The 24,624-nt window shown below is 45.6% G+C and overlaps 1 protein-coding gene, 1 long non-coding RNA gene and 1 pseudogene across 5 annotated transcripts in view; 2 read left to right on the top strand and 1 right to left on the bottom strand.

The window, feature by feature from the left end:
* Positions 1–8,846, bottom strand: part of GNA13 (G protein subunit alpha 13) — a 47,249-nt gene extending 38,403 nt beyond the window's left edge. Inside the window, exons 1-2 of one of the 2 annotated variants that reach the window (XM_050762474.1) lie at positions 8,410–8,846; positions 5,602–5,828 (exon numbers count right to left, since the gene is read on the bottom strand). In XM_050762474.1, the coding sequence (XP_050618431.1) occupies positions 5,602–5,828; positions 8,410–8,692 (510 nt within the window). In that variant the 5' untranslated portion in view covers positions 8,693–8,846. Of the gene's footprint in view, positions 1–5,601; positions 5,829–7,690; positions 8,154–8,409 lie in introns of those variants that run through there. The other variant, XM_050762475.1, reaches the window with a different exon arrangement.
* LOC126938377 (uncharacterized) lies at positions 8,490–17,398 on the top strand. 2 transcript variants are annotated; one of them, XR_007720072.1, is made up of 3 exons: positions 8,490–8,560; positions 9,535–9,904; positions 16,236–17,398. It is a non-coding gene; the product is annotated as an uncharacterized LOC126938377 (long non-coding RNA). The 2 variants fall into 2 exon arrangements; XR_007720071.1 differs by lacking the exon at positions 16,236–17,398 and having other exon boundaries at positions 9,535–13,047.
* Positions 17,399–18,647: 1,249 nt separating this feature from the next.
* Positions 18,648–24,340, top strand: LOC126938364 (tropomyosin alpha-3 chain-like; annotated as a pseudogene). Its single transcript, XR_007720064.1, has 2 exons — positions 18,648–19,558; positions 23,452–24,340. The product of XR_007720064.1 is annotated as a tropomyosin alpha-3 chain-like (transcript).
* Positions 24,341–24,624: the final 284 nt, after the last annotated feature.

The raw sequence follows: 24,624 nt of genomic DNA, 5'->3' as shown, positions 1-24,624 counted from the left end.
CTTTTTAAACGCCAGTCATGGAGCTAAATGGTTACCTTGTTACACAGATTGAGGGAGTAAATCTCTGTGTTAATGAATACACTACCTTATGGGCTTCAAGAAGAATAACATCAGGCACAAAAAGAAGAGAATTAAGTCTAACTGAAGGTACCATGATTAGCAAAAAACAGTTTGGTTTCAGGAATTGCAAAGACAGACTGGCCATTACAGGAAGCTGTATTAATGCTGACAATGTTAAACTGTTTACAGAAAGTAGGAAGCTGTGGGATGTTCCTCCCACTGTCACACACGCTGTCCTGTCCTACGTAACCAGTGTTGCTTATACTTCTCAATAAGCGAATACAAATTAAACAAAAAAATTAGTTGGAAATGACTCCTAGCCATTTTGTTAGCTTTCATCCATATCTCCAATTGTATCATCCAGCCAACCCCTGACTCCCATCTCTTTATTCATCTGAGTTACCAAATTATCTAGTTATTGTCACATGAGAAGGTTTTCTAAAACAGGGTAACTCAAAAGTGCAGTGGCAGGCATACTGAACGTACAGCCAAAGTAGAGTATTTTAAATATTTAATTCAGTACTAAAAGAGGCCACTTCTTACAATATATTATCCTCAATGTGTTGATTTATAGTAACTAGAAAGGTACCTTAAGTTATAACAAGAATGTGAATCTTGTATTTTTCTTTTCCACAGTAAGCTATTTAGCTGACCCATAATGGAACTAACCAAAAAAGGAAATGTTTGCCTTTGGGAACTTAGAAAGAAAAACATTCATGTTTACACCCAAAGTTATTACTAACAAATGAGTAGCCTGCTAAAAACCTAAGCTGTGTTATCAATACCCTATCCCTTGTCCCGAAAATTGATTAAAGGGCAGTTGTTCATCTTAAGCAAAATGTTAAGTCATGTAGAGCCTTAAAACCTGTCAGTTTTTAATTTTCATTAATAAGTTTAATAATCAAATCATTAGTTGAAATGAAAAGGTTAATTTTAATTTTAGTTACTTTATCTGCTAACCTCTTCTATTTCTTCTGATGTTTACTTTTCCTAACCAAAATTCAAAAATATGTTGCTAAACATAACAAAAACACATTCCAAAACCCCCCAAATAAAAATTATAATTATACGAGAACTTTCCACTTCCTAGAAAATTAGGAAATGGTTACAGAAATAATCTGTATTTCTCAAAAGGGCAGAATTAAATTATATTATTTATCTTTACGTTTTTATTTTTTTGAGACAGGGTCTCACTCTGACGCTCAAGTTGGAGTGCTTAGCATGATCCCCAACACTGCAACCTCCACCTCCTGAGTTCAAGCAATTCTTGCGCCTCAGCCTCCTGAGTAGCTAGGACTACAGATACATGCCACCATGCCTGGCTAATTTTTGTTTTTGTTTTCTTTTTTTTTTTTGGTAGAAATGGAGTTTTAACATGTCAGTCAGGCTGGTTTCCAACTCCTGACCTCAAGTGATCTGCCTGCCTCAGCCTCCCAAAGAGCTGGGATTACAGATATTTTACTTTTTTAGAAGACCTCTGTAATTAAGAATGTCTGAAAAATGAGGAAACAAAAGTGTCAGGCACTATGCTAGTGGGAGAGAAAAAGACAAACAAGGCATACCAAAGGACGTCTACATGACTGACAGCTACACATGAAAGTTGTAACTCTAACACACATAATGGGTACCGTGAGGAGTGACAGAAGTAAGCATGCTAGGGAAAGCAAAGGACACAGAGCTCTCCATTCTAGCCAGGAAGACTGGAGATGTTTCAAAGAAGGAGACATAGCCCCTAATGCACTGGTCCTGGGGAAAGGGAGGCATGGGGCAAATTCATCCAAATCACCTATGGCTATTTGCTAAAAATACAGATCCCTGGGTCCCATCCCAGAATCCAGAATCAGATCGTCAGGTATGAAGTCTGAGCATCTACTTGTTTGTTTTAACAAGCATTCCAGTCCATGGGGTCCGTGGGCCACAATGAGTGTGATTATCACTGCATTAAGTGAAGGGCAAGACCTAATAACAGACAGGGTAAAGAATAATTCTGGCAGAGGGACTACGCATGACGACAGCTATAGAAGCAAAAAATTAGGGTATGTGGGAATCAAGAGATTACAGAGTATGTCCAGTGGCCTAATGAAATATATTGGAATCACAGGTAAGCTAGCTAGAGTCTTGACTCACACAAAGAAGCTGAACTCTGTTCTGGAGGTAATGGCAAGCCACCAAAGCTTTCTGAGCAAAGCAATGCTGTGTTTGAACAAGACTGCCTTGGAATCCAAGCAAGAGGAAGCAGGACAATAACATGGAGGGAATGAATACAAGACATGTTACAGAGGTAGAAAAATCAGAACGTGGGGAGCTGCTGCATGTAGATGAGTAGATGGAATTGATGACTTTGAGGAAAATTTTAAGTAAGCCAGTGCCTTCTCAGTGCCTGACACTATGCCAAGCACCACAGCACATCCAAGAGTTTAAGAGCCATTAAGTCAACATAATAATGGAGCATCTATATGTGTCAGGTGCTATTAACAATGCTGAAGCCACGCATAGTGGCTCACACCTGTAATCGCAACATTTTGGGAAGCCAAGACAGGAGGACTGCTTGAGGTCAGGAGTTCAAGACCAGCACAGGCAACATAGCAAGACCCCACCTCTACAAAAAGTTTTAAAAAAATTAGCTGGGTGTGGTGGCACACACCTGTAGTCCGAGCTACTTGGGAGACTGAAGCTGGAAAACCACTTGAGCCCAGGAGTTGAGTCTACAGCGAGCTATGATCACAACGGTGCATTCCAGCCTAGGCAACAGTGAGACCCTGTCTCTTAAAAAACAAAAGCAAAGAAACAAAAAACAATGCTGAGCATAGACTCAGGAAAAAAGAATGTCTGTCCTCCAGAAGTTTAAAATTAGATCTTGCTCTGTTCCTCTTTTCTTGTCTCTACTTTTCATCATGGAAAAAAGTATTTCTGGAACTTATCTCTCCTCATCTTTGAGGACTTCTTTACTCCTTAAGCATCAAGTGGCTCAAGTCAACAACAAGCAGGTCCTCATCCTGAGTGGTTTTACCTACTCGTTCTTAATCACAAAGATACACTTAGGGATGCTTTCTCAATGATGATGACATGACAGTCCTGATGTGAGACAGTTAGACCTAAGCTTCCAAATTTAAAACACTGTCCATGAAACCCAATTTTAATTAAACGGACTTAGGGCAAATATGCAACTTGCCCACAGAGAACTTTCAGGTATGCAGTTCTTCATTTATTCATTTAATCCATATGCACTGTACGCTTATTACAGATGAATGTTTCTTCTCTGACCTGGAAGGATGAATAGAGCCTGAGAAAACTGAGTTGAAAGCGTGTGGTTTGTTGAGAAAATGAACTAAGAAGAAAGGAGAATAAGCAGCACTTAAAAACAGGAGGTAGATGGCCAGGCGCAGTGGCTCACACCTGTAATCTCAACACTTTGGGAGGGCGAGGCAGGTGGATCACCTAAGGTCAGGAGATTGAGACCAGCTTGACCAACATGGAGAAACACTATCTCTACCAAAAATATAAAATTAGCCAGGTGTGGTGGCGCATGCTTGTAATCTCAGCTACTCAGGAGGCTGAAGCAGGAGAATCGCTTGAACCTGGGAGGCGGAGATGAGCCAAGATTGCGCCACTGCACTCCAGCCTGGGCAACAAAAGCAAAACTCTGTCTCAAAAAAACACAAAACAACAAAAAAACGAAAAACAGGAGGTAGGGTGATGGGCGATGGGAAGGGGTATATGGAAGAACTCATGCAAGCAAGTCTACCAAAAATAAAGTAAGAAACATTCATCAAAGGACAAAACTAACCAGAAATCTGGGAATTGGATGGAGGTCATTTGTCAAGTTAAATTCATCATTTTCAACATGCAATACTGGCAGCTATTCATTTTAACAACAATGTGAGACAGAAATAAACACATTACTTGAAAAGACAAGATACAAACATGATAGAAGAGAACTATATAAGACGGTAAATAATCCAATGCTAGTTGAATGACAGATATAAAAGCTATAATTCAGATATAGTCAAAATTAAGGTGTCAGTTTTATAAAAAGCTATCAGGAACACTTTCCTAGAACTTTTAAAAGGCAAGACTGCTTCTAAGTACAAATAATAACAGCAAGGATGGCTGGTTGTACATCACCTTGTAGCCACACCCATTAATGTGGATTAATGTTGGTGACATCATCAAACAACTTCCTAAGCAGTTTATTTATTTACTTTTTTGGAGACGGAGTTTTGCTCTTATTGCCCAGGCTGGAGTGCAGTGGAGCAAACTCGGCTTACCGCAACCTCCACTTCCTGGGTTCAAGCGAGTCTCCTGCCTCAGCCTCCTGAGTAGCTGGGATTACAGGTGCCTGCCACCACGCCCGGCTAATTTTTGTATTTTTTAGTAGAGATGGTGTTTCCCCATGTTGGCCAGGCTGGTCTCGAACTTCTGACATCAGGCAGGTGATCCACCCGCCTCAGACTCCCAAAGTGCTGGGATTACAGGCATGAGCCACCGCACCCACCCAGCAGTTTTACCTTTAACTGTGACTCCATTTTAATCATACTAGAGTAAAACACTTCAGATCTGAATTACTTCCAAATGGCATACAGTCTAGATTTCTATCACTGCTGGAATCTTTCTGGCCTTTGGCAAGTAAAACCCAATCACAGCATTCACAGTTAAAGTACCAAACACTTGATTAAAAATCTGTTTCAACTGTATTCTGTATTTTTAACCTGGACTGGATACTTTTTTTCCAAACCTGTCTTCAATGTTGTGTAACAGCTACAAAGTATTTCATGGGTAGTCTCCTTTAAGGAAAAAGGGGAAAAGTGCCTGGCGCAACGCCAGCAATTTAGGAGGTCAAAGTGGGCGCATCACTTGAGGTCAGGAGTTCCAGATCAGCCTGGCTAACATGGTGAAACTGCCTCTCCTAAAAAGACAAAAATTAGCCAGGTGTGGTGGAACGTGCCTGTAGACCCAGCTACACAGGAGGCTGAGGCACGAGAGTTGCTTGAACCCTGGAGGCAGAGGTTGCAGTGGGCCAAGATTACGCCACTGCGCTGTAGCCTAGGCAACACAGTGAGACTCCATGTCAAAATAAACCCCAAAAAAACCAATTTCTGAGGCTACAATTTTGGATAGATACATTATATTATGGAAGTCAGTGAAAAAGGTGTGCTAAAATCAGATACAGGTTGAGCATCCCTTATCTGAATGCCTGGGACCAGAAGTGTTTTGGATTTGTAATTTTTTCAGATTTTTGAAATATCTGCATACACAAGAGATATGCTGGGAGTGGGACTCAAGTCTAAACTAGAAATTCATTTATGTTTCATATATACCTTAAGACATGTAGCCTAAAGGTAATTTTATGCACTATTTTTACAAGTAGTCATTATAGACTAGGACACATTAGGTCTATCCCTTAGCCTCTCAGTCTGCTCCTCCAACTCAAATACTTTGAGATTTGAGAGCATTTCGAATTTTCGCATTAGGGATGTGCAACCTGTATTACTAAACGTCGCTAAAATAAAACCACACGTTTTAAAAGAGCAAATCTCTTACCAGCTGAAATTCTCGACGCCGGTCATAGGCATTCTGTATGCCGCTGTCTGCCCATAATGCTCTTATAGCAGGAAGATATTGTAAGAAAACCCTTGTTTCCACCATTCCTTGGGCTGCCATGGGGGCCCGGGTATCAAACGACATCATCTTATCTCCATGTTGTTGGTTTGAATTATCTCCCCAGGGAATATGAAGCTTCTCTCGAGCATCAACCAGCACCCTCATACCTTTGTTCAAAAAGAAGAAAAAAAAATGTATGGAGAGGAGTCATTACATATTATCATAAGTTTTTATTTCAGTATTATTTCCTTACACTTCTGAATTATCCCAGACAAATCTTCAAAAATGAAGACCAACATTAAAAACAAATGTAACTTCTCAGAGGTTAAAAAAAAATAACAGTTGCTCACTGTCTTAAAATTAGAGCCTTGAAAAGCAAATACTATTAGCACAATTCCTCTTTCTGAAGGATTTTTAACATGTTCCAATTTATAAAATAACTTCTGGGGTAGAAGGTAGTCAAAAAAGAACCCAACTCAAAAAGGAAAAGGAACTTATGTTGCACAGACCAATGTCCAAGCTCACAAGAAAACGGACACAACCAAGATTTTACGAGCCTAAAAGATGTTCATTTATGACACACTAAGAACCAACTATTACATTATAGCTCCATGTTCTGTTTGTTCCTTCGGCACCGTAACCCAACATTGAGTCTTCTAGGAACACATTCAAAATTTAAAAACTTCTTCCAGCCTAAGTTTCAATCCAGTTTAAGTCACAGGACGGCCTTCAATTTCCCTAAAAGGGAGGAAGAGCAACTGCAAAATAATACAAAATCGGACTCCAGCTCACAGAGGTTAGTCAGTTCAAACTCATATTTCATATCACTGATTTACTACTTTCATTACCTTTGATCAATCTGAACAGTCACTTGGCTATTAGGAAGTCATCTGTTTGAATAGCTGAAAAACTGGTGTTTTTTTGGTTTTTTTTTTTTTTTTTTTTTTGTTTTTTTTAATAGAGACGAGGTCTGGCTATGTTGCCCAGCTGGTCTAGAACTCCTGGGCTCAAGCCATCCTCCCACTGTGGCCTCCCAAAGTGCTGGGATTGCAGGAGTGAGCCACCACGCCCAGCCTGAAAAACTGTTCTTCTGTCAAATTTCATGTCAACTCGGAAAAACTAGATTCCTGACGACTTACATCATCTCGCAACAATGCTCAAGTAGATCACACTTACAACTCAGTGTACATTAAGAAGAGGTGTTTACCTGGCTCACAATCAGTTAACATGCTGATGCTATTCATTAACATAATTCCTTAAGTTCAGCTGCATCAGGTTACAAAGGTTCCTTCAATTAAGGACTGTCAAGGCAGAGTCTGCAGCCTTGAAAGAGACCTTAATTAGTTTTGTGCTAAACATTACAGCAGGATAAATACAACTGTTCTTTATAGTTTAACTGCAGAGGCACTAGGGCTACAGCGGGCTGTGGTCTAGTGATTCTCTCTAGTTCATTACTCCACAATGCCTGGCTCTTCAGGCAGTTTTTCCTTTAACCAAACGCTGGAAGGTGGGGGAGCAGGGGTGACATTAAGAAGTCCCTTATGTACTTCCTGACCAAAAAATCCCACTTAAAAGGACCTGCAATCTGTAGCAAACTCCTAAACTGCTCCCCAGATAAAATAAAATCCAGATGCACCTGAGGTACCAGGCTCTGCACCTAAATTCTGCCAAAATGTCTTTTCTATAGAACACACCTGACACACAGAAACACGAGTGTTAATTATCTTTCAAATGACAAAAACCGTCTTTTTTATTACTTTGAATGCCCAGAAATAAACAACTTGTTTTTAACTTAAGAACAAAGTTTAATTTTAAAACTACTGTCAATAAAGGGCAGAACCAATTATCTAACTCAACACTCATTCATTGTTTCCATCTGTACAGCATCCACATGACTTTTAGGCCAGTCTTCTTACCACTACATTTCATCTAAACAGAAGTAGTAGTACTCCCTTCCCGCCAGCTCCCAGTTACTTAGCGAAAAGGAGAGTCGAACGTGTTGCACAGAAATTACACGTAAACATCCTACCTGACCGTGACACTGGGGCGAAAAAGCACAGAGGCTACTTTTTCAGACTAACTGTACGGGTCCATTCTCTTCTGATTCCAGTACGGTCAACCTGACACCCTCTCAAGTTTCATATCCTTGCTTAAAAGGAGGCTGTCACTCTACGCCCTTGACAAGAAGTATCGGGGGAAAAAGTTCCCTTATTGCGACGGTTCCAGAACTCGCTTGCTTAGGAGACTGCCAAGGAAACAGGGAGTTGGGAGCGCACGCGACCCCATGTGACTGGGGTCACCCAGCGGGGTAACGAGGTTCGGCCCACATCGCCCGAGCAGGGGATGGGGGTGAAGCGGCTGGGGCTGCTGTTCGGTCTTCCTGCCTCATCCGCAGCGGGGAGGACAGAAGAGGTCTCCCCACACCCCGAGGCAGCACCCAGCTCGCCCCACTTCCCTCTCGTAGGGGGCGAGACCAGGACGCGGTGGGGGGTGGGGGAATGGCCGTGACGCCCACCGGGGAGACAAGGAGGAGAGCAGGGCGACCCCGAGCATCCTCTTGCCTGGGGGGCGAGGGCACCCCGGGCGGGCAGGGTCGGTTCCCGGGGCGCGCCCCCTTCCCGCCAGCCCGCCCGCCGGGCCCGGTCCTCCGCCAGCGACAGAGCGGACGAGGGCGGTGCCCGGCCGCGCGCCCGCCGCCGCCCCAGCCCCCTGGCCCCTAACCCCCGGACCCCGTTCCCGGCCCGGCACCTTTGATCACGTTGCTGTAGATGGTGGGGCGGAACTCCTCGCGCGCGCGCTGGTCGAAATCCTGCCCGTGGATGATCCGCATCTGCTTCAGGAAGGTGGACTTGCCGCTCTCGCCTGCGCCCAGCAGCAGGATCTTCACCAGCCGCTTCACGTAAGTCTTTTCCCGAGACAGGCATTTGTCGATCTCCTTGGACTTGCGTTGCTGCTCGGCCTCGCCGCTCGTCAGCAAGCAGCCGGGGAAGCACACGGACAGCACGGACCGCGACGGCAGGAAGTCCGCCATCTTGCCGCCGCCGCCGCCGCCTCGGCGGGCCCCTCCGGCTCCCTCCACCTCCTCCTCCGGCGGCGGGCGGCTCCGGCACCGCGGCTCGAGGGCGGGGTGCGCGGTGGCGGCCCGAGCGCGCCCAGGGAGGGAGGGAACCAGCGAACTGACTCGCAGGGCGGGCCGAGCAGGGCGGGCCAGGAGAGCGGGGGAGGGAGGGAAGGAGGGCGGGCCCGGCCCGGGAGGGGCGGTGGCCCCGGAGCGTGCGCGCTCCCGCTGTCTCCCGGAGGCGCGCGCGCACGCCGTGGCCGCTCCCCCGCCTCCCGCCTTGGGCGGCGAGTCACGCGCTCGGTGTGTCGCTCGGGTGCCCACGGGGAGGGATGAGGAACCGCGGTCACGTGGGCCGGGCTAGGGAGCACAACTTTCTGTTTCCCTTTCATGGTCTGAACCTACTTGTGGGCAGAAGGGCTTGCCCGAGGCCTGGAGGCCGGAGACCAGGTCCCGGACGCGGCTCTTTGGGCTCCCACTCAGCCGCCCTTTCTCCCGCGTTTCGCGCCCGCTGCCCGCTGTTACCGCCCACCCGACCCATTTCGAGGCCACTAACTCGAAAGTTATTTGAACAGAACAGCTGGCTTGAGCCTGGCAGGCCTTTGGTGCATTTTCTTTATTTTATTTTACTTTATTTTTTATTTTTTGAGACGGAATCTCACCCTGTCGCCCAGGCTGGAGTGCAGTGGCGCGATCTCGGCTCACGCAACCTCCGCCCCCCAGGTTCAAGCCATCCTCCCGTCTCAGCCTCCCGAGTAGCTGGGATTACAGGCGTGTGCCATCACACCCGGCTAATTTTTTGTATTTATTTTTAGATACAGGGATCTTCCCCTATGTTGTCCAGGCTGGTCTCGAAGTCCTGAGCTCAAGCATGCCTCTAGCCTTGGCCTCCCACAGTGCGGGGATTCCAGACAGAGCCAGCGGGCCCTGGCCTGATGTGTTTTCTTAAGGTGATTCCTTTGACCTTCTCTAGTCTTCAAATCCCAGAACGGTAACGAGACGTCATCCACCCCCACTTCCAGCTCTTTCTGGCATTTTCAGACCCCTGCCAGGGCCATCTATGAGGGGAAAGAACTGAAGTTGATGTTCACCTGAGACGTGCTACGAGGGACTGTTAATGGCTCACTCGTGCATTCCACCTGGGCTGTGATGTGACTTCGGGGACGCTTGGCCGAGCCGGAATTAGTGAGTGGCAGCAGGAGGGTGAGGTCATGGTGAAAATCCCCTACACCGGACACTGTGATGCAGGCTCTTCCCAACAAGGAAGCAAATACACAAACAACGAGGAATGGGAGCACGCACATTTTAGCTTTCCTGCCAGATTACAGAGGATATGACCCGTCAGGGGACTTTTTTTCTTTCCTAATGGCAGATTCAGGCCAGGACACCTGAAAGGAGGCCAGGAGACAAGCCTCAAGGGACTGCTGTGGGTTGGCAGAGAAACTGCTTAACCGGGACCCCCTAAAACCGACCTCTTCATTCTTAGTATTTAGTTTCAAGTGGAAAAAGCCACTTTGGTCTGTCCTTGTTTTTGGCAATGCAACATAGCTTTGGGCTTCTGTGGCTCAGAAACTTCCTATGTGTGAGGGAGCTGAGGTAAGAGGTCAGCATGCCAAGAAACTCCTGAACAGGTTTAAATTTTAAAATCGGTACTAGTCAGTTACTGTCTGGGGTTGGGTTAATGACTGAGAAGCCTCAACTCAGTAGATTGGCTGCAGTAAACAATGCCTGTAGTAGGATTATCTCCTGTGGCTCTGGCAAGCCTGGAGGTTGGACAACATACGGTATATAAGTACAGTAGGCTCACCTCCGATATCTGTGGATTGATAGAGTCAGAATCACTGAGCAGTGCTGTCAGGCAAAATATATGGTAAAAGCCTGCCCTGGATGGAGAATTTCTCCATCATCCCATCTAGTGTTTGGGAGGCCCTGTTCTCAGCATGCAAGGACTCGCCTCTCCTAGGATTGGGGCATAGAACCTGTCCCCAAGCACTGTTTTTGCATTGACCCCAGGTGCTAATCTGAACTCCAACAAAGACAGAGGAGAGAAACTTGTAGGTTGGTAGTTAACATCTTTTTTCAGAAGTGTGTGTAACATAATGGAAAACCAAGAATGCCTAGGAGGCAGGAAGGTATTCCTGCCCAGCCAGTTCATGTTGTGACATGCAGAGCAGCAGAGAAAGCCATTCAAAGTCCTCCGTGTAAGCTTGCCTTGGAACAAACTTGGCTCACATCGAGTCTGGCTCTTCTACTCAGTGTAGTTTTTTAAAAGAGACCTCTTTGACCTGAAAGTCAAATGAAGGAAGAAGAAGAAGGAGGAAGGAAGAAAGAAAGAAAAAGAGGGCCAGGCACAGTAGCTTATGCCTGTAATCCCAGCACTTTGGGAGGCTGAGGCGGACAGGTCACTTGACGCCAGGAGTTTGAGACCAGCCTGGCCAACATGGTGAAACCTCATCTCTACTAAAAATACAAAAATTAGTGGGGCTTGGTGGTGGGTGCCTGTAGTCCCAGCTACTCGGGAGGCTGAGGCAGGAGAATTGCTTGAACCCAAGAGTTGGAGGTTGCAGTAAGCTGAGATCACGCCACTGTACTCCAGCATGGGTGACAGAGTGAGACTCTCTGTCTCAAAAAAAAAAAGAGGAATGAATGAATGAAAGAAAAAGAGACCTCTTTGGGTCCAACCTGGGGTTTGGCTGCAGCTGTCCAGCTTCTCCTAACTGGTGATCAAGACACCTTGTAAATTGTAAACATAGAAATGAGTTAGAGACTTGGTGGTTTCTCAAAGAGTTGAACATAGAATTGCCATGTGACCCAGTAATTTTGTCCTGGGTATGCCCCCCAAAATACTAAAAAGAATTGAAAACAATGTTCAAACAATAACTTGTATACCCACATTCATGGCAGCACCATTTATAGTAGCCAAAAGATTAGCTGGCCGCAGTGGTTCACGCCTATAATCCAAACACTTAAGCCAGGAGTTCAAGAGCAGCCTGGGCGACATGGTGGAACCCTGTCTCTACAAAAAAATATATAAAAATTAGCTGAAAGTGGTGTGTGCCTGTGGTCCTAGCTACTCAGAAGGCTGAGGTGGGAAAATCACTTGAGCCCAGAAGGCGGAGGCTGCAGTGAGCCGAGATTGCACCACTGCACTTCAGCCTAGGGAACAGAGCCAGACCCTGTCTCAAAAAAAAAAAAAAAAAAAAAAAAAAGCCAGATGTGGTGACACACACCTGTATCCCAGCTACTCAGGAGGCTGAGGCAGGAAGATTGCTTGAATCCAGGAGCTCAAGGCTACAGTGAGCTATGATCATGCCACTGAACTCTAGTCTGTGTGACAGAGCGAGATCCTGTCTCTAAAAAACAAGACACAAAGAGGGGAACAACAGACACTGGGACCTACTTGAGGGTGGAAGGTAGGAGGAGGGAGAGGATTAAAAAAAAATACCTGGCCGGGCCCGGTGGTTCACACCTGTAATCCCAGCACTTTGGGAGGCCAAGGCGGGCGGATCACCTGAGGTCAGGAGTTCGAGACCAGCCTGGCCAATATGGCGAAACCCTGTGTCTACTAAAAATACCAAAAGTTAGCCGAGCATGGTGGCGCATGCCTGTAATCTCAGCTACTCAGGAGGCTGAGACAGGAGAATTGCTTGAACCTGGTAGGCTGAGGTTGCAGCGAGCCCACATCACGCCTTTGCACTCCACCCTGGGCAACAAGAGTGAAACTCTGTCTCAAAAAACAAAACAAAAGAAAACCTATCGCATACTATACTTATTACCTGAGTGACTAAATAATCTGTACACCAAACTTGAGATGAGCAGTTTACCTACATAACAAACTTGTATGTGTACTCCTAAACCTAAAATAAGAGTTTAAAAAACCCCACAACAACAAAAAGGGAATAACCAAAAGATGTCCACATGTCCATCGATGAATGAATGGATAAACAAAATGTCATATATCTGCATTGCAATTATTCTGCCATAAAAAGGAATGAGGTGCTGACACATGCTACCATATGAATGAACTTTGAAAATAGTAGGCTAAGTGAAACAAAAGGCCACATATTATAAGGTTCCACTTATGTGAAATGTCCAGAATAGGCAAATCCATAAAACAGCAGATGAGGTGAGGGAAGATGTGGGGAGACTGCTTAATGGTGCCGAGTTTCGTTTTGGGATGACGAAAATGTTTTTGGAAATAGTGATGATGGTTGCAGAACATTGTGAATGTACTAAATGCCACTGAATTCTACACTGTAAAATCGTCACATGATGAATTTTATGTTATGTGAATTTTGCCACAATAAAACAAAAGAATTGGGGAAAAATAAATATATATTATATATTTATAATATATATACTATAAATATTTATTTTATTTTATTTTATTTTATTTTTCCAAGACAGAGTCTTGCTCTGTCACCTAGAGCTAGGGTGCAGTGGCATGATCTCGGCTCACTGCAACCTCTGCCTTCCGGGTTCAAGCAATTCTCCTGCCTCAGCCTCCTGAGTAGCTGGGATTACAGGCGCTGCCACCATGCCCTGCTAATTTTTGTATTTTTAGTCTGCCTTCCAGGTTCAAGCAATTATCCTGCCTCAGCTTCCTGAGTAGCTGGGATTACAGGCGCTGCCACCATGGCCGGCTAATTTTTGTATTTTTAGTAGAGACAGGGTTTTACCATGTTGGCCAGACTGGTCTCGAACTCCTGACCTCGTTATTCACCCAAAGTGCTGGGATTACAGGCATGAGCCACTGTGCCCAGCCAGAAAAATATTTTCTGTACAAAGTCATTGGCATTTAAGGTTGAAGTGCTCACAGTGTGCAACATTCAAAGAATGAAAGTGCCATTGTGTTTATTTCAAAATAATGCTGACAACTGAAATTCTTTGCAACAGAAGGAAATCTAGCAGTTGCTTCAAGTTACATTGTAATCATAATAATGATATTTTAATTTTCAGGTATATTGTTTTGTAACTTTAAAAAAATCCAAACTTTTTAAGGGAGTATAAAGTCTGCTAGTTAGAATTGAATCTGCTGGATGCTGTATTTCCAACGGACCCAGATGTGAACTCATTGGAAGCATCTGTTTTGTTGCTAGCCCGTTAATCCATATGCAAATGGATTCAGATGCCCTGTGGAGCTGTGATAAAATAGTTGCAGCAGTTGATTAGTTGCAATGTTCGTTTCTTTCTGGAAACTCAGTTTAGTGTCAGTCTTGCAAGATAAATAATTAAAGGTGTGACTGAAAAGGAAATACATTTCCAAATAGCTTTTCTCCTCTTGTCACCCTAGAAAGAAACAAGCTCTTTCCAACAATACTGCCAGTCTTGAAATCTATTTCTAACTCTTCTGGAAAGATAGGCTTCTTATAGTTACAGTTTATTTTCAATTTAAAAAAAAAAAAAGGTCTTACTTTGTGCCAAATAACTTTGGGCTGTTTACAAAAATCAGAATCATCCACAAAGGACAAAAAATGTGTCACCCTCAGACATATTCAGAAGAATGTGCCAAAGGCTGTAGGAACAGTTCCAAAAGAGGAGTTAAAAAAATTTTTTTGATGGGAAATATAATTTAAATAAGTGTTTCCCCTGCCAAGGTGACTACTCACTACTCAGGATGGGACAACGACCATTTACATATGTTTATTTAAAAATCCGTCACATTACTTGATGGTTAAACCTTGTGTTAATCCAACCTTCTTATTAGAAAACTCTCTTTTGTTTCACCATCAGTACAAAATAGGTGGATTCTAACCCTTCCTTACAGATAAAACAGGCGTAGACTTTTCTTACTTTCCATAGGGAAAGGAAGGGAATTCCCAAGCTCTCCCAAAATACAAATCCCTTGCATTTGTGTCATGTTTTAAATGTCTCAAAGCACTTTGACCTACTTTATCTCATTCTCTACTCACAGTAACCTGACTAGGAACACCCAACATTAACCTCGCTCCCATTGAGCAAATGACTCTCTGAAAGCCTCATTCACTGTGGCCAGTTGCAGAGCTGGAACTGGAAGCTGCTTAGTCCAGTGGTTTTTTTTTTTTTTTTTTGGTAAGAGATAAGATCTCACTCTGTTGCCCAGGCTGCAGTGCAGTGGCACTATCATAGCTCACTGTAGCCTCGATCCTCCCACCTCAGCCTTCTAAGTAGCTAGGACTACAGCTGTGCCCTACCAGGCCTGGCAAATTTTTTTAGTTTTAGTATGTTGCCCTGGTTGATTTTGAACTCCTAGGCTCAAGTGATCCTCTTGCCTTGGCCTCCCGCAGTGCTGGGATTATAGACATGAATGACTGTACTCTGCCCCAATGTTCTTGACTTTCTCTGTTGTTGTTTTTTAAGAGACAGGCTCTCACTATGTTGTTCAGGCTGGTCTTGAACTCCTGGCCACAAGCGATCCCCCCACCTTGGCCTCCCAAAGTGCTGAGATTACAGGCATGAGCCACTATGCCTGGCCCTCCGTGCTCTTTTTGATGTACCAAAATTGCCGTAGTGCCCAGAATGCTCAACTGTATGAATTTCAAACCTGAGACAAGTAGCTAACTGGACTTAACCTCCAGGCACCATAGAGTTCAGTACTTTCTTTATTATTTTTCCAGCCTCTTTCAGGCTGACTGCCATCTTGAAGTTCCCCAGCTCAGATGGATCCTGGTAAGATGTTCTGTACTTTTAACTCAGGCTCTGGTTTGTAAAATATTCCAGGTGGCTGATGGAGAAATAAGAAAAGAAGAGCCAAACTTGTTTGTTTGTTTATTTGTATGATGCACAAGCCCCACACATTGTTCACTTACCATGAGGTAGATTTAAAAAGAAAACCGTGTGTGTGTGTGTGTGTGTGTGTGTGTGTGTGTAATGAAATTTGGTGTTGCCTTTACCAGACTAAGCCTCTCATGTGGAAAATTTTGTATGAAACTAGACATGTGGAATCAAATTGTTGGTGGTTTTGTTTGTTGTTGTTAATAACGGAAAACATGACTTTCATTATTGGTTTTATTTTTCTCAGCCTCCAAAAGAGACCTATGGGCTGCTGTTGACCAGCTGAGACCTCAGCTCCCCCAAAGTCAGAAGCTGGTACTGTCTTAAAGGCACACTGGCACTCACAAAATCCTTCCACCTTGCTCACTGCGTGAGATAGGTTTAAGGGCAATCTCTTTATGTAACACTAATCACAAGGCTTCGCCCGTAAATCTGAGATTCGGAAAAACTCAAAACATCATGCTTTCCCCCGCTCCTTTATTTTTACTTACAGCTTTTAAAGCAGAGGGATACGTTTTTAGTATTTTATTGCCTGTCAGTGCGCTGCCCCTTGCCAGAAACGGGTAACGATACTTTTAAATCATTTACGTATTTATTTTTATGAGACAGAGTCTCACTCTGTCACCCAGACTAGAGTGCAATGGCACGATCATAGCTTACTGCAGCCTCCAACTCCTAGGCTCAAGGGGCCCTCCTACCTCAGCCTCCCAAGTTGCTGGGACCACAGGCCACCACATCCAACTAATTATTTTATTTTTTGTAGAGACAGGTTCTCACTTTGTTGTCCAGGCTGGTCTTGAGCTCCCGGCCTCAAATGATTCTCCCACCTCGGCCTCAAAAAGTGCTACGACTACAGAGGAGAGCCACTGTGCCTGGCCTAAGGACGCTTGAACGTAAATTCTGTTTCTCCAGTGAAGTTCAAGTTGGCAGTCTCAATTCATTCCTCCACGTGAAGATCTTCTGCTCGCAACCCGGCAGTAGGTACCAGTTTTCTTTCCCTTGGAACACTGGATTAGCAAGCTTGGACCTGCCCCTTCCAGCAACCACACTTCTGGCTAGCTTGCTCTGCCTACAGGTAGCATCACATGTCATGACCTGTAGACCTGGCCTTTGCCTCAGTGCAGAATGCCAGGGCATGTCCGCTGGTTGAGTTTATCATTGAGCAGAAAGGGCTCACAGAGTGCTGAGATATAGTCCATGCAGCCTTTGTCAGACCATAACATGTGGCCTCCCAGTACAAACAGTATCATAAGTTTTCTTTAAACTCCTGTGTCAGCTGCTACAGAAAGGAAAGGCCTGCTCACGATAGGAGTCAGGGAAAGGTAGCAACTGCTGAGTCAGAATGACAGACTTAAAGGGCTTAGCAGATGAGGCACTGTAGCTGAGGTCTCTCATTTACTTTATTTATTTAGAAACAGGGTCTTGCTCTGTCACCAGGCTGGAATGTAGTGGTGAGGTCACTGCTCACTGCAGCCTTGACCTCCTGGGCTCAAACGATCCTCCTTCCTCAGCCTCCCAAGTAGCTGTGACCACAGGCACGTGCCACCATGCTCTGCTAATTTTTAATTTTTTTGTAGGGATGGGGTCTCACTATGTTGCCCAGGCTGGTCTTGAACTCCTGGGCTCGAGCAGTTTGCCCACCTCAGTCTCCCAAAGTGCTGGGATTACAGGCGTGAACCACTGCAGCTGGCCCTCATATACTTTAGTTATTAGCTTTCTCCTGGTTGTGGAAAAGTTATGCCAGGCCCAAGGAGGAGAAGAGGAGAAAATAAAAACAAAGGAAGGTGCTGGGTGTGTGGCAAGCAATTGTGTATTTGTGATTGTTTCCCCTTTCTTTGCTAATAAGCAGAACTATAATAGGAAAAACTCCCTTAAGATAGTGAGATACTGGGTGTGGTGGCTTATGCCTGTAATTCTAGCATGGTGGGAGGATTGCTAGAACCCAGGAGTTTGAGACCAGCCTGGGCAACATGGCAAGATCCCATCTCTATATCAAAATATATATATGTGTGTGTATATATATATGTATAAACACACATATGTGTACATATATATACATATATACACACACATATATATACATATATACACACACACACACACTTTTAAGATAGCGAGGGAGTTGACTTCTGTGGAAACCAGTATGGATCATAACAGATTTTTTTTTTTTTTTTTGAGGTGGAATCTCACTCTGTCACCCAGACTGGAGTGCAATGGTGCGATCTCGGTTCACTGCAACCTCCGCCTCCCGAGTTCAAGTGATTCTCCTGCCTCAGCTTCCTGAGTAGCTAAGATTATAGGCGCGCGCCACCATGCCTGGCTAATCTTTGTATTTTTAGTAGAGACGGGGTTTCACCATGTTGGTCAGGCTGGTCTCAAACTCCTGACCTCGTGATCCGCCCGCCTCGGCCTCCCAAAGTGCTGAGATTACAGGTTTGAGCCGCCGCGCCCGGCCCATATCAGATTGTTTGCTATTCTTTTGGTTTTCCAGAGAAGAATGCAGTACAGTGGGGAGAACCCCAGGGAGAACTCAGTTAATAGAAGAGAGCTTTGCCTTTCTTATCTGTAAACTGGGAGTTATACACACAGATTTATTGTAGGAGTAGATTACAGAACCCCCAGACTCAGTGTTTGTCCATAAATGGGAGGTTTAGTTTTAGATTTTTTGACGAAGGAACAACAAAATTTCTTTAAAAGCCCTTTGAAGGTTTAGCAATGTTGTTATTGTCAGAATGCTCTTGCTGTATCTTTACAAAGCTCTTCCTTCTGTGGTTTAAACATAGTCGCTCCCTTTCTCATGCTCAGGCTCACAGCCACAGGTGTGTCCCCAGACAGGATCCATTTCTGGTGGAAAGGGCCTGATGCAGCAATAAGAAAAAAAAAACATGGCCAGGCACGGTGGCTCAAGCCTGTAATCCCAGCACTTTGGGAGGCCGAGATGGGCGGATCACGAGGTCAGGAGATCGAGACCATCCTGGCTAACACGTTGAAACCCCGTCTCTACTAAAAAAAAAAAAAAACTAGCCAGGCGACGTGGCAGGCGCCTGTAGTCCCAGCTACTCGGGAGGCTGAGGCAGGAGAATGGCGTGAACCTGGGAGGCGGAGCTTGCAGTGAGCTGAGATCCAGCCACTGCACTCCAGCCTGGGCGAGAGAGCCAGACTCCATCTCAAAAAAAAGAAAAAAAAAAATGCCTATTTAGGGTTATATCCAGAATCTCAACTCTGAAGAGAGGAAGGATTTATTAATTCCTACGAGCCTAAGGAATTACTTCTTCAGCCAGAAAGCAGAGGTTCGAGTAGGGATGCTGGCACTGTACAGTAAGAGCAAGAGCTTTTATCTGAAGGGGCGGGGGGCTTGTGCAAAAGGGGGAAAAAAAAGGAGCGCATTTTATATTCTTTTTTTTTTTTGAGACGGAGTCTCACTCTGTTGCCCAGCCTGGAGTGTAGTGGCATGACCTCGGCTCACTGCAACCTCTGCCTCCCAGGTTCAAGCAATTCTCCTGCCTCAGCCTCCCTAGTAGCTAGGATCACAGGTGTGTGCCACCATGCCTGGCTAATTTTTTTGTATTTTTAGTAGAGACAGGGTTTCACCATGTTAGCCAGGCTGGTCTCGAACTTCTGACCTCAAATGATCTGCCCGCCTCAGCCTCCTGAAGTGTTGGGATTACAGGCATGAGCCACTGCACCCGGTCTGGGCTTTGTATTCTAATCTGGAAACTGGACATTATAATTTCAGAGGGTTTCGTAAGGGTTATATAAAAGAGCAGGCTATCCATGTTACCACATTTTCTTCTATCAAAGTGCTCATTGTCCAGTTGATGGACTGGTATCTATGCCATCAAGGTCAGGGGCAATGGGGGGTGCCTCATGGGCATGAATGTGGATGAGTCAGCCTGCACACCCATGCTCTGTGCACTCCTTCACCCCCAGCAGCTGCCACTGGACAGCCCTCAGGCCTAGGATGGGCACATCAGTGTTGCAGTCCTCCCTCAGCACAGCCCTACACCCAGACCTTGGCCTGCTTGAATGAAGAGCCTTGGAGTTCCCCGTACCCAGGGTTTGGTCTGAGGGGAAGTACAGGCTCTGGTAAGTCCCTTGGCCTTGCTTCATGCGTAGGGGTAGCACCAGGTGAGGGCCAGAGCAGGATCCTCTAAAGCACAGGTGGGCAGGGGCCTCTGTTGCCTGGAGCTAAGAGTGGTACTGGCTGGGAAGACATAATGCAATAGCATCTAAATTGCCCCTGTTTGACAGGGGCTGAACTAGACCTCCAAGTTCCTAGACTCTGAAAGTGGATCCCAATGGGGACACTGAATGTTCAGCTGAAACACTGCCTTGAATGTATGCAGTAGCCAGAGTTTGGCAGGGGCTGTCTGTGCCCTTCCCGTGGGAGCCTGCTGAGGCTCCTGTGGTCACTCCCCTTCCCAAGGCTACCCAGGGCAAGAACCCAAAGGGCACTTTATAGAACAGCAGATATAAAATGCATTTTGGACTGTCCCTCAGTTATTCTGTCACCCTGGATTTCTGCTAAGGGAAGAGCGTTATCCTTAAGGAGTTAAACACACTTCAAGAGGAGGTGAGAGTTCTGCCCTGAGGCAGGGTGTGAAGCCCCTAAGCCCCTTCCTCCATGATTAATGAGCTAAGCATAGGCATTCAGAAGAGTGGAAGGTGCAAAGTGCTCAGATGTATCAAGATTAACACCTACAGGCCGGGCGTGGGCGCGGTGGTTCATGCCTGTAATCCCAGCACTTTGGGAGGCTGAGGAGGGTGGATCATCCAAAGTCAGGAGTTCAAAACCAGCCTGGTCAACATGATAAAACCCCATCTCTGCTAAAAATACAAAAATTAGCCGGGCGTGGTGGTGCGTGCTTGTAGTCCCAGCTACTTGGGAGGCTGAGGCAGGAGAATCGCTTGAACCTGGGAGGGGAGGTTGCAGAGAGCAGCCTGGGGAACAGAGCAAAGCTCCATCTCAAAAAAAAGAAAAGAAAAAATTAACACCTACTGTCTTAGATGGTTTTCTAAGGATCACAGATCCACAGAGACTGGGGGCAAATTTGTTACAACAATTAAGGAATTGGGAAAAGGAGTGCTATTTAATTCCTCTTGGGGACAAACAGTCTTCACCCAATAGACTCACCAAGGACAGCAACATGAGTTCTGATGGAAAATCTAAACAAACTACATACTTAACAATTTTATGTCTTGTTTCCTAATAGATCTGACCCTCAATGGTCCTATTCTTAATTACTTAATCCTTGACATAAAAGACGGAACAAATAATGGTAGTGATCACTTTATCAATAGGCAGAAACTATGAAGTATTTCTACAACACCTTTCCCTCCATCCCTCAACCTAGTCTTCTCTTAAAATAACATTTCCCTTTCCCTTTCCTTTCCTTTCCTTTCCTTTCCTTTCCTTTCCTTCCTCCTTCCCACCCTCCCTTCCTCTCGCTCTTCTCTCTCTCTTTCTCCCCTCCCTCCCTCCCTCCCTCCCTCCCTCCCTCCCTCCCTCCCTCCCTTCCTTCCTTCCTTCCTTCCTTCCTTCCTTCCTTCCTTCCTTCCTTCCTTCCTTCCTTCCTTCTGTCCTTCTGCAGGGGCATGATCTTGGCTCACTGCAACCTCCACCTCCCGGGTTCAAGTGATTCTTTTGCCTCAGCCTCAGGGATTACAGGCACCCACCACCACGCCTGACTAATTTTTATATTTTTAGTAGAGATAGGGTTTCACCATGTTGGCCAGGCTGGTCAGAATAACAACATTTTCTTAGGAAGTTTTTTTTTTTTTTTTTTTTGACAAATTACTATCTTGGTTAATTTTATGTCCATTTAGTGCCAGCCATTTTTCGAGTTTCACCAGCAGTGGTAGAAAACACACAAAGCTCTCCTTGTTTTTGGTTTCCAGTCCATCTTGCCCCCGTTCCCATCCTTTCCTTCCCGCCGCCCCCCCCCCCCCCGCCAGCTCTTCCTTCCCTAGTCTCCTTTCCCAGGCTGCTCAAGGTACCTTGTGTCTGAGGTTCTATGGCATCCTCACTTCTTTCCATCACAGCTCTTGTTACCCTAGATTGTAATTGTCCCCTTCCTTGCCTACCACACCGGAATAGGGGTTCAAGTAAGGGACACAGCTAACTTATTCTGTATCTTCAGCACCTAGCATGACATATAATAAAGGCCCAATAGTGTTTTTTAAAATTTTTTACTTTTTTAGAGACTGCATTTCGTTCTGTCACCCAGGCTGGAGTGCAGCAGCACAATCACAGTTCACTGCAGCCTTGAACTCCTGGGCTCGAGTGATCCTCCTGCCTCAGCCTCTCAAGTAGCTGGAATTACAGTTGTGCACTATCATACCTGGCTAAGTTTTAAATTTTTTGTAGTGACAAGGTCTTGCTGTGTTGCCTAAGCTTGAGTGCAGTGGTATGATCACAGCCGGCTAGTTAAATTTTTTTTTTTTTTTTTAGATGGAGTCTCGCTCTGTTGCCCAGGCTGGAGTGCAGTGGCATGATCTGCAAGCTCCGCCTCCTGGGTTCACGCCATTCTCCTACCTCGGCCTCCCTAGTAGCTGGGGCTACAGGCAACTGCCACCACACCTGGCTAATTTTTTTTGTATGTTTGGTAGAGACTGGGTTTCACCGTCTCGTCCTAGCCAGGATGGTCTCGATTTCCTGACCTTGTGATCCGCCCGCCTCAGCCTTCCAAAGTGCTGGGATTACAGGCATGAGCCACCGCACCTGGCTAAACATTTTCTTTAGAGATGGGATCTTGCTGTGTTGCCCAGGCTCATCTTGAACTCCTGGCCTCAAACAACTTACCTACCTCAGCCTTCCAAAGCACTGGAATTACAGACGTGAGCCACTACACCTGGCCAAGATGCAATAATTGAACATAATTTAAATGAGTATGCATTATCTCCAGGCAGCCACCCTTCTTCCTGCATTTCTGAGGGTTGGGAGCTGGAGTCTCTGTCCACCAGAACTATAGGGAACTATGCAATGACTAGAAAAGAGACTTTTGGCTCATCTCTACTTGTTAGAACCAGAGTCCTGGGTCTTACTACACACTATGCTACCTAAAAATGAGTAAATAGGCCGGGTGCGGTGGCTCACTCCTGTAATCCTAGCACTTTGGAGGCCAAGGAGGGCAGATCACGAGATCAAGAGATCGAGACCATCCTGGCCAACATGGTGAAACCCTGTCTCTACTAAAAATACAAAAATTAGCTGGGCATGGTGGCGCATGCCTGTAGTCCCAGCTACTTGGGAGGCTGAGGCAGGAGAATTGCTTGAACCCAGGAGGCGGAGGTTGCAGTGAGCTGAGATCCTCTGAGATCTCACTGCACTCCAGCCTGGTGACAGAGCGAGACTCCATCTCAAAAAAGAAAAGGGTCGGGGGGTAAATAATACCACATTGTGGGCTATGAAGTGGATCTAATTAAGGATGTATGTATGTTGGGGTGGGGGTGGAAGATTGGGGCACAACAGCATACAACAGACATCAGTCTCGTAGCCTGCTCACAGACAGGCGAGCGGGACAGTCACGTTTCCCTGTGTGGGCCAGGGTAAACCAGAACTTCAGCCATCAATATCAACAGCAGATACTTCATGGATGCCCTCCTATCAGATGTGAGGTGGGGTCAGAAAGAAGTCAGCAGGCATTTTTAAATCCCAGCTCTGGCACCTCATGCATCTATCAGTTCCCGGTCATGACCCACCTAAGTTCTTTGAGCATCATTTACCTTATCTGAAAAATGGAGCTAATTATGCCCACACCTCAGGGTTGCTGAAAGGGTTAAGTATGATAACATATGTAAAGCATCTGGCAAAGTGCCTGTCCCATAACAGGAGTCCAGAAATAGTAGCCTTTGCTGCTAGGTAATGGAGATAAAAAATGGTAACAATGAGTTCATAATATACATACGAAGTTTTAAAAAACCAACACAGAGTTTGCATATGCTGAGTTTTAAAGAAGGTGTGCTGATCATTGCTTCAGGAATGCAGCGACCGGAGCACGGTTAATATAAATACAATGCGAGTCACTGTGTGGGCACCATGGCTGGGATCACCACCATCCAGGCGGTGAAGCGCAAGATTCAGGTTCTGCAGCAGCAGGCAGATGATGCAGAGGAGCGAGCTGAGCGCCTCCAGCGAGAAGTTGAGGGAGAAGGGCGTGCCCGGGGTCAGGGAGAGGCTGAGGTGGTCTCCTTGAACCGTAGGATCCAGCTGGTTGAAGAGGAGCTGGACCATGCTCAGGAGCGCCTGGCCACTGCCTTGCAAAAGCTGGAAGAATTGGAAAAAGCTGCTGATGAGAGTGAGAGAGGTATGAAGGTTATTGAAAACTGGGCCTTAAAAGATGAAGAAAAGATGGAACTCCAGGAAATCCAACTCAAAGAAGCTACGCACATTGCAGAAGAGGCAGATAGGAAGTATGAAGAGGTGGCCTATAAGTTACTGATCATTGAAGGAGACTTGGAATGCACAGAAGAATGAGCTGAGCTGGCAGAGTCCCCTTGCCGAGAGATGGATGAGCAAATTAGACTGATGGACCAGAACCTGAAGTGTCTGAGTGCTGCTGAAGAAAAATACTCTCAAAAAGAAGACAAATATAAGGAAGAGATCAAGATTCTTAGTGATAAACTCAAGGAGGCAGAGACCTGTGCTGAGTTTGCAGAGAGATCGGTAGCCAAGCTATAAAAGACAATTGATGACTTGGAAGATAAACTGAAATGCACCAAAGAGGAACACCTCTGTAGACAAAGGATGCTGGACCAGACTCTGCTTGACCTGAATGAGATGTAGAACACCCCAGTCCCACCCTGCTGCTGCTCCTCCCTCTGACCCAGACTCTGCCTGAGGCCAGCCTGCCCGAAGCTGCCCTTTAACTGAGGCTGATCTTTAACTGGAAGGCTGCTTTCTCCTTTTGCCTCCCCCTTCTTCCCTGTGTCTTTTTCGCCAAACTGTCTCTGCCTCTTCCCGGAGATTCCAGCTGGGCTAGAGGCTGAGCACCTTTGGAAACAACATTTAAGGGAATGTGAGCACAATGCATAATGTCTTTAAAAAGCAGGTGGTGATGTACACATTTTGTCCTTACCTTTTTTGTGGTTTTGTAGCAACATTTGTAAAACATTCCAAATAATTCCACAGCCCTGAAGCAGCAATCGAATCC

This window comes from Macaca thibetana, chromosome 16 (assembly GCF_024542745.1).
Source record: "Macaca thibetana thibetana isolate TM-01 chromosome 16, ASM2454274v1, whole genome shotgun sequence".
NCBI lineage: Eukaryota > Metazoa > Chordata > Mammalia > Primates > Cercopithecidae > Macaca > Macaca thibetana.
This window is presented reverse-complemented; position numbering and strand designations above follow the sequence as displayed.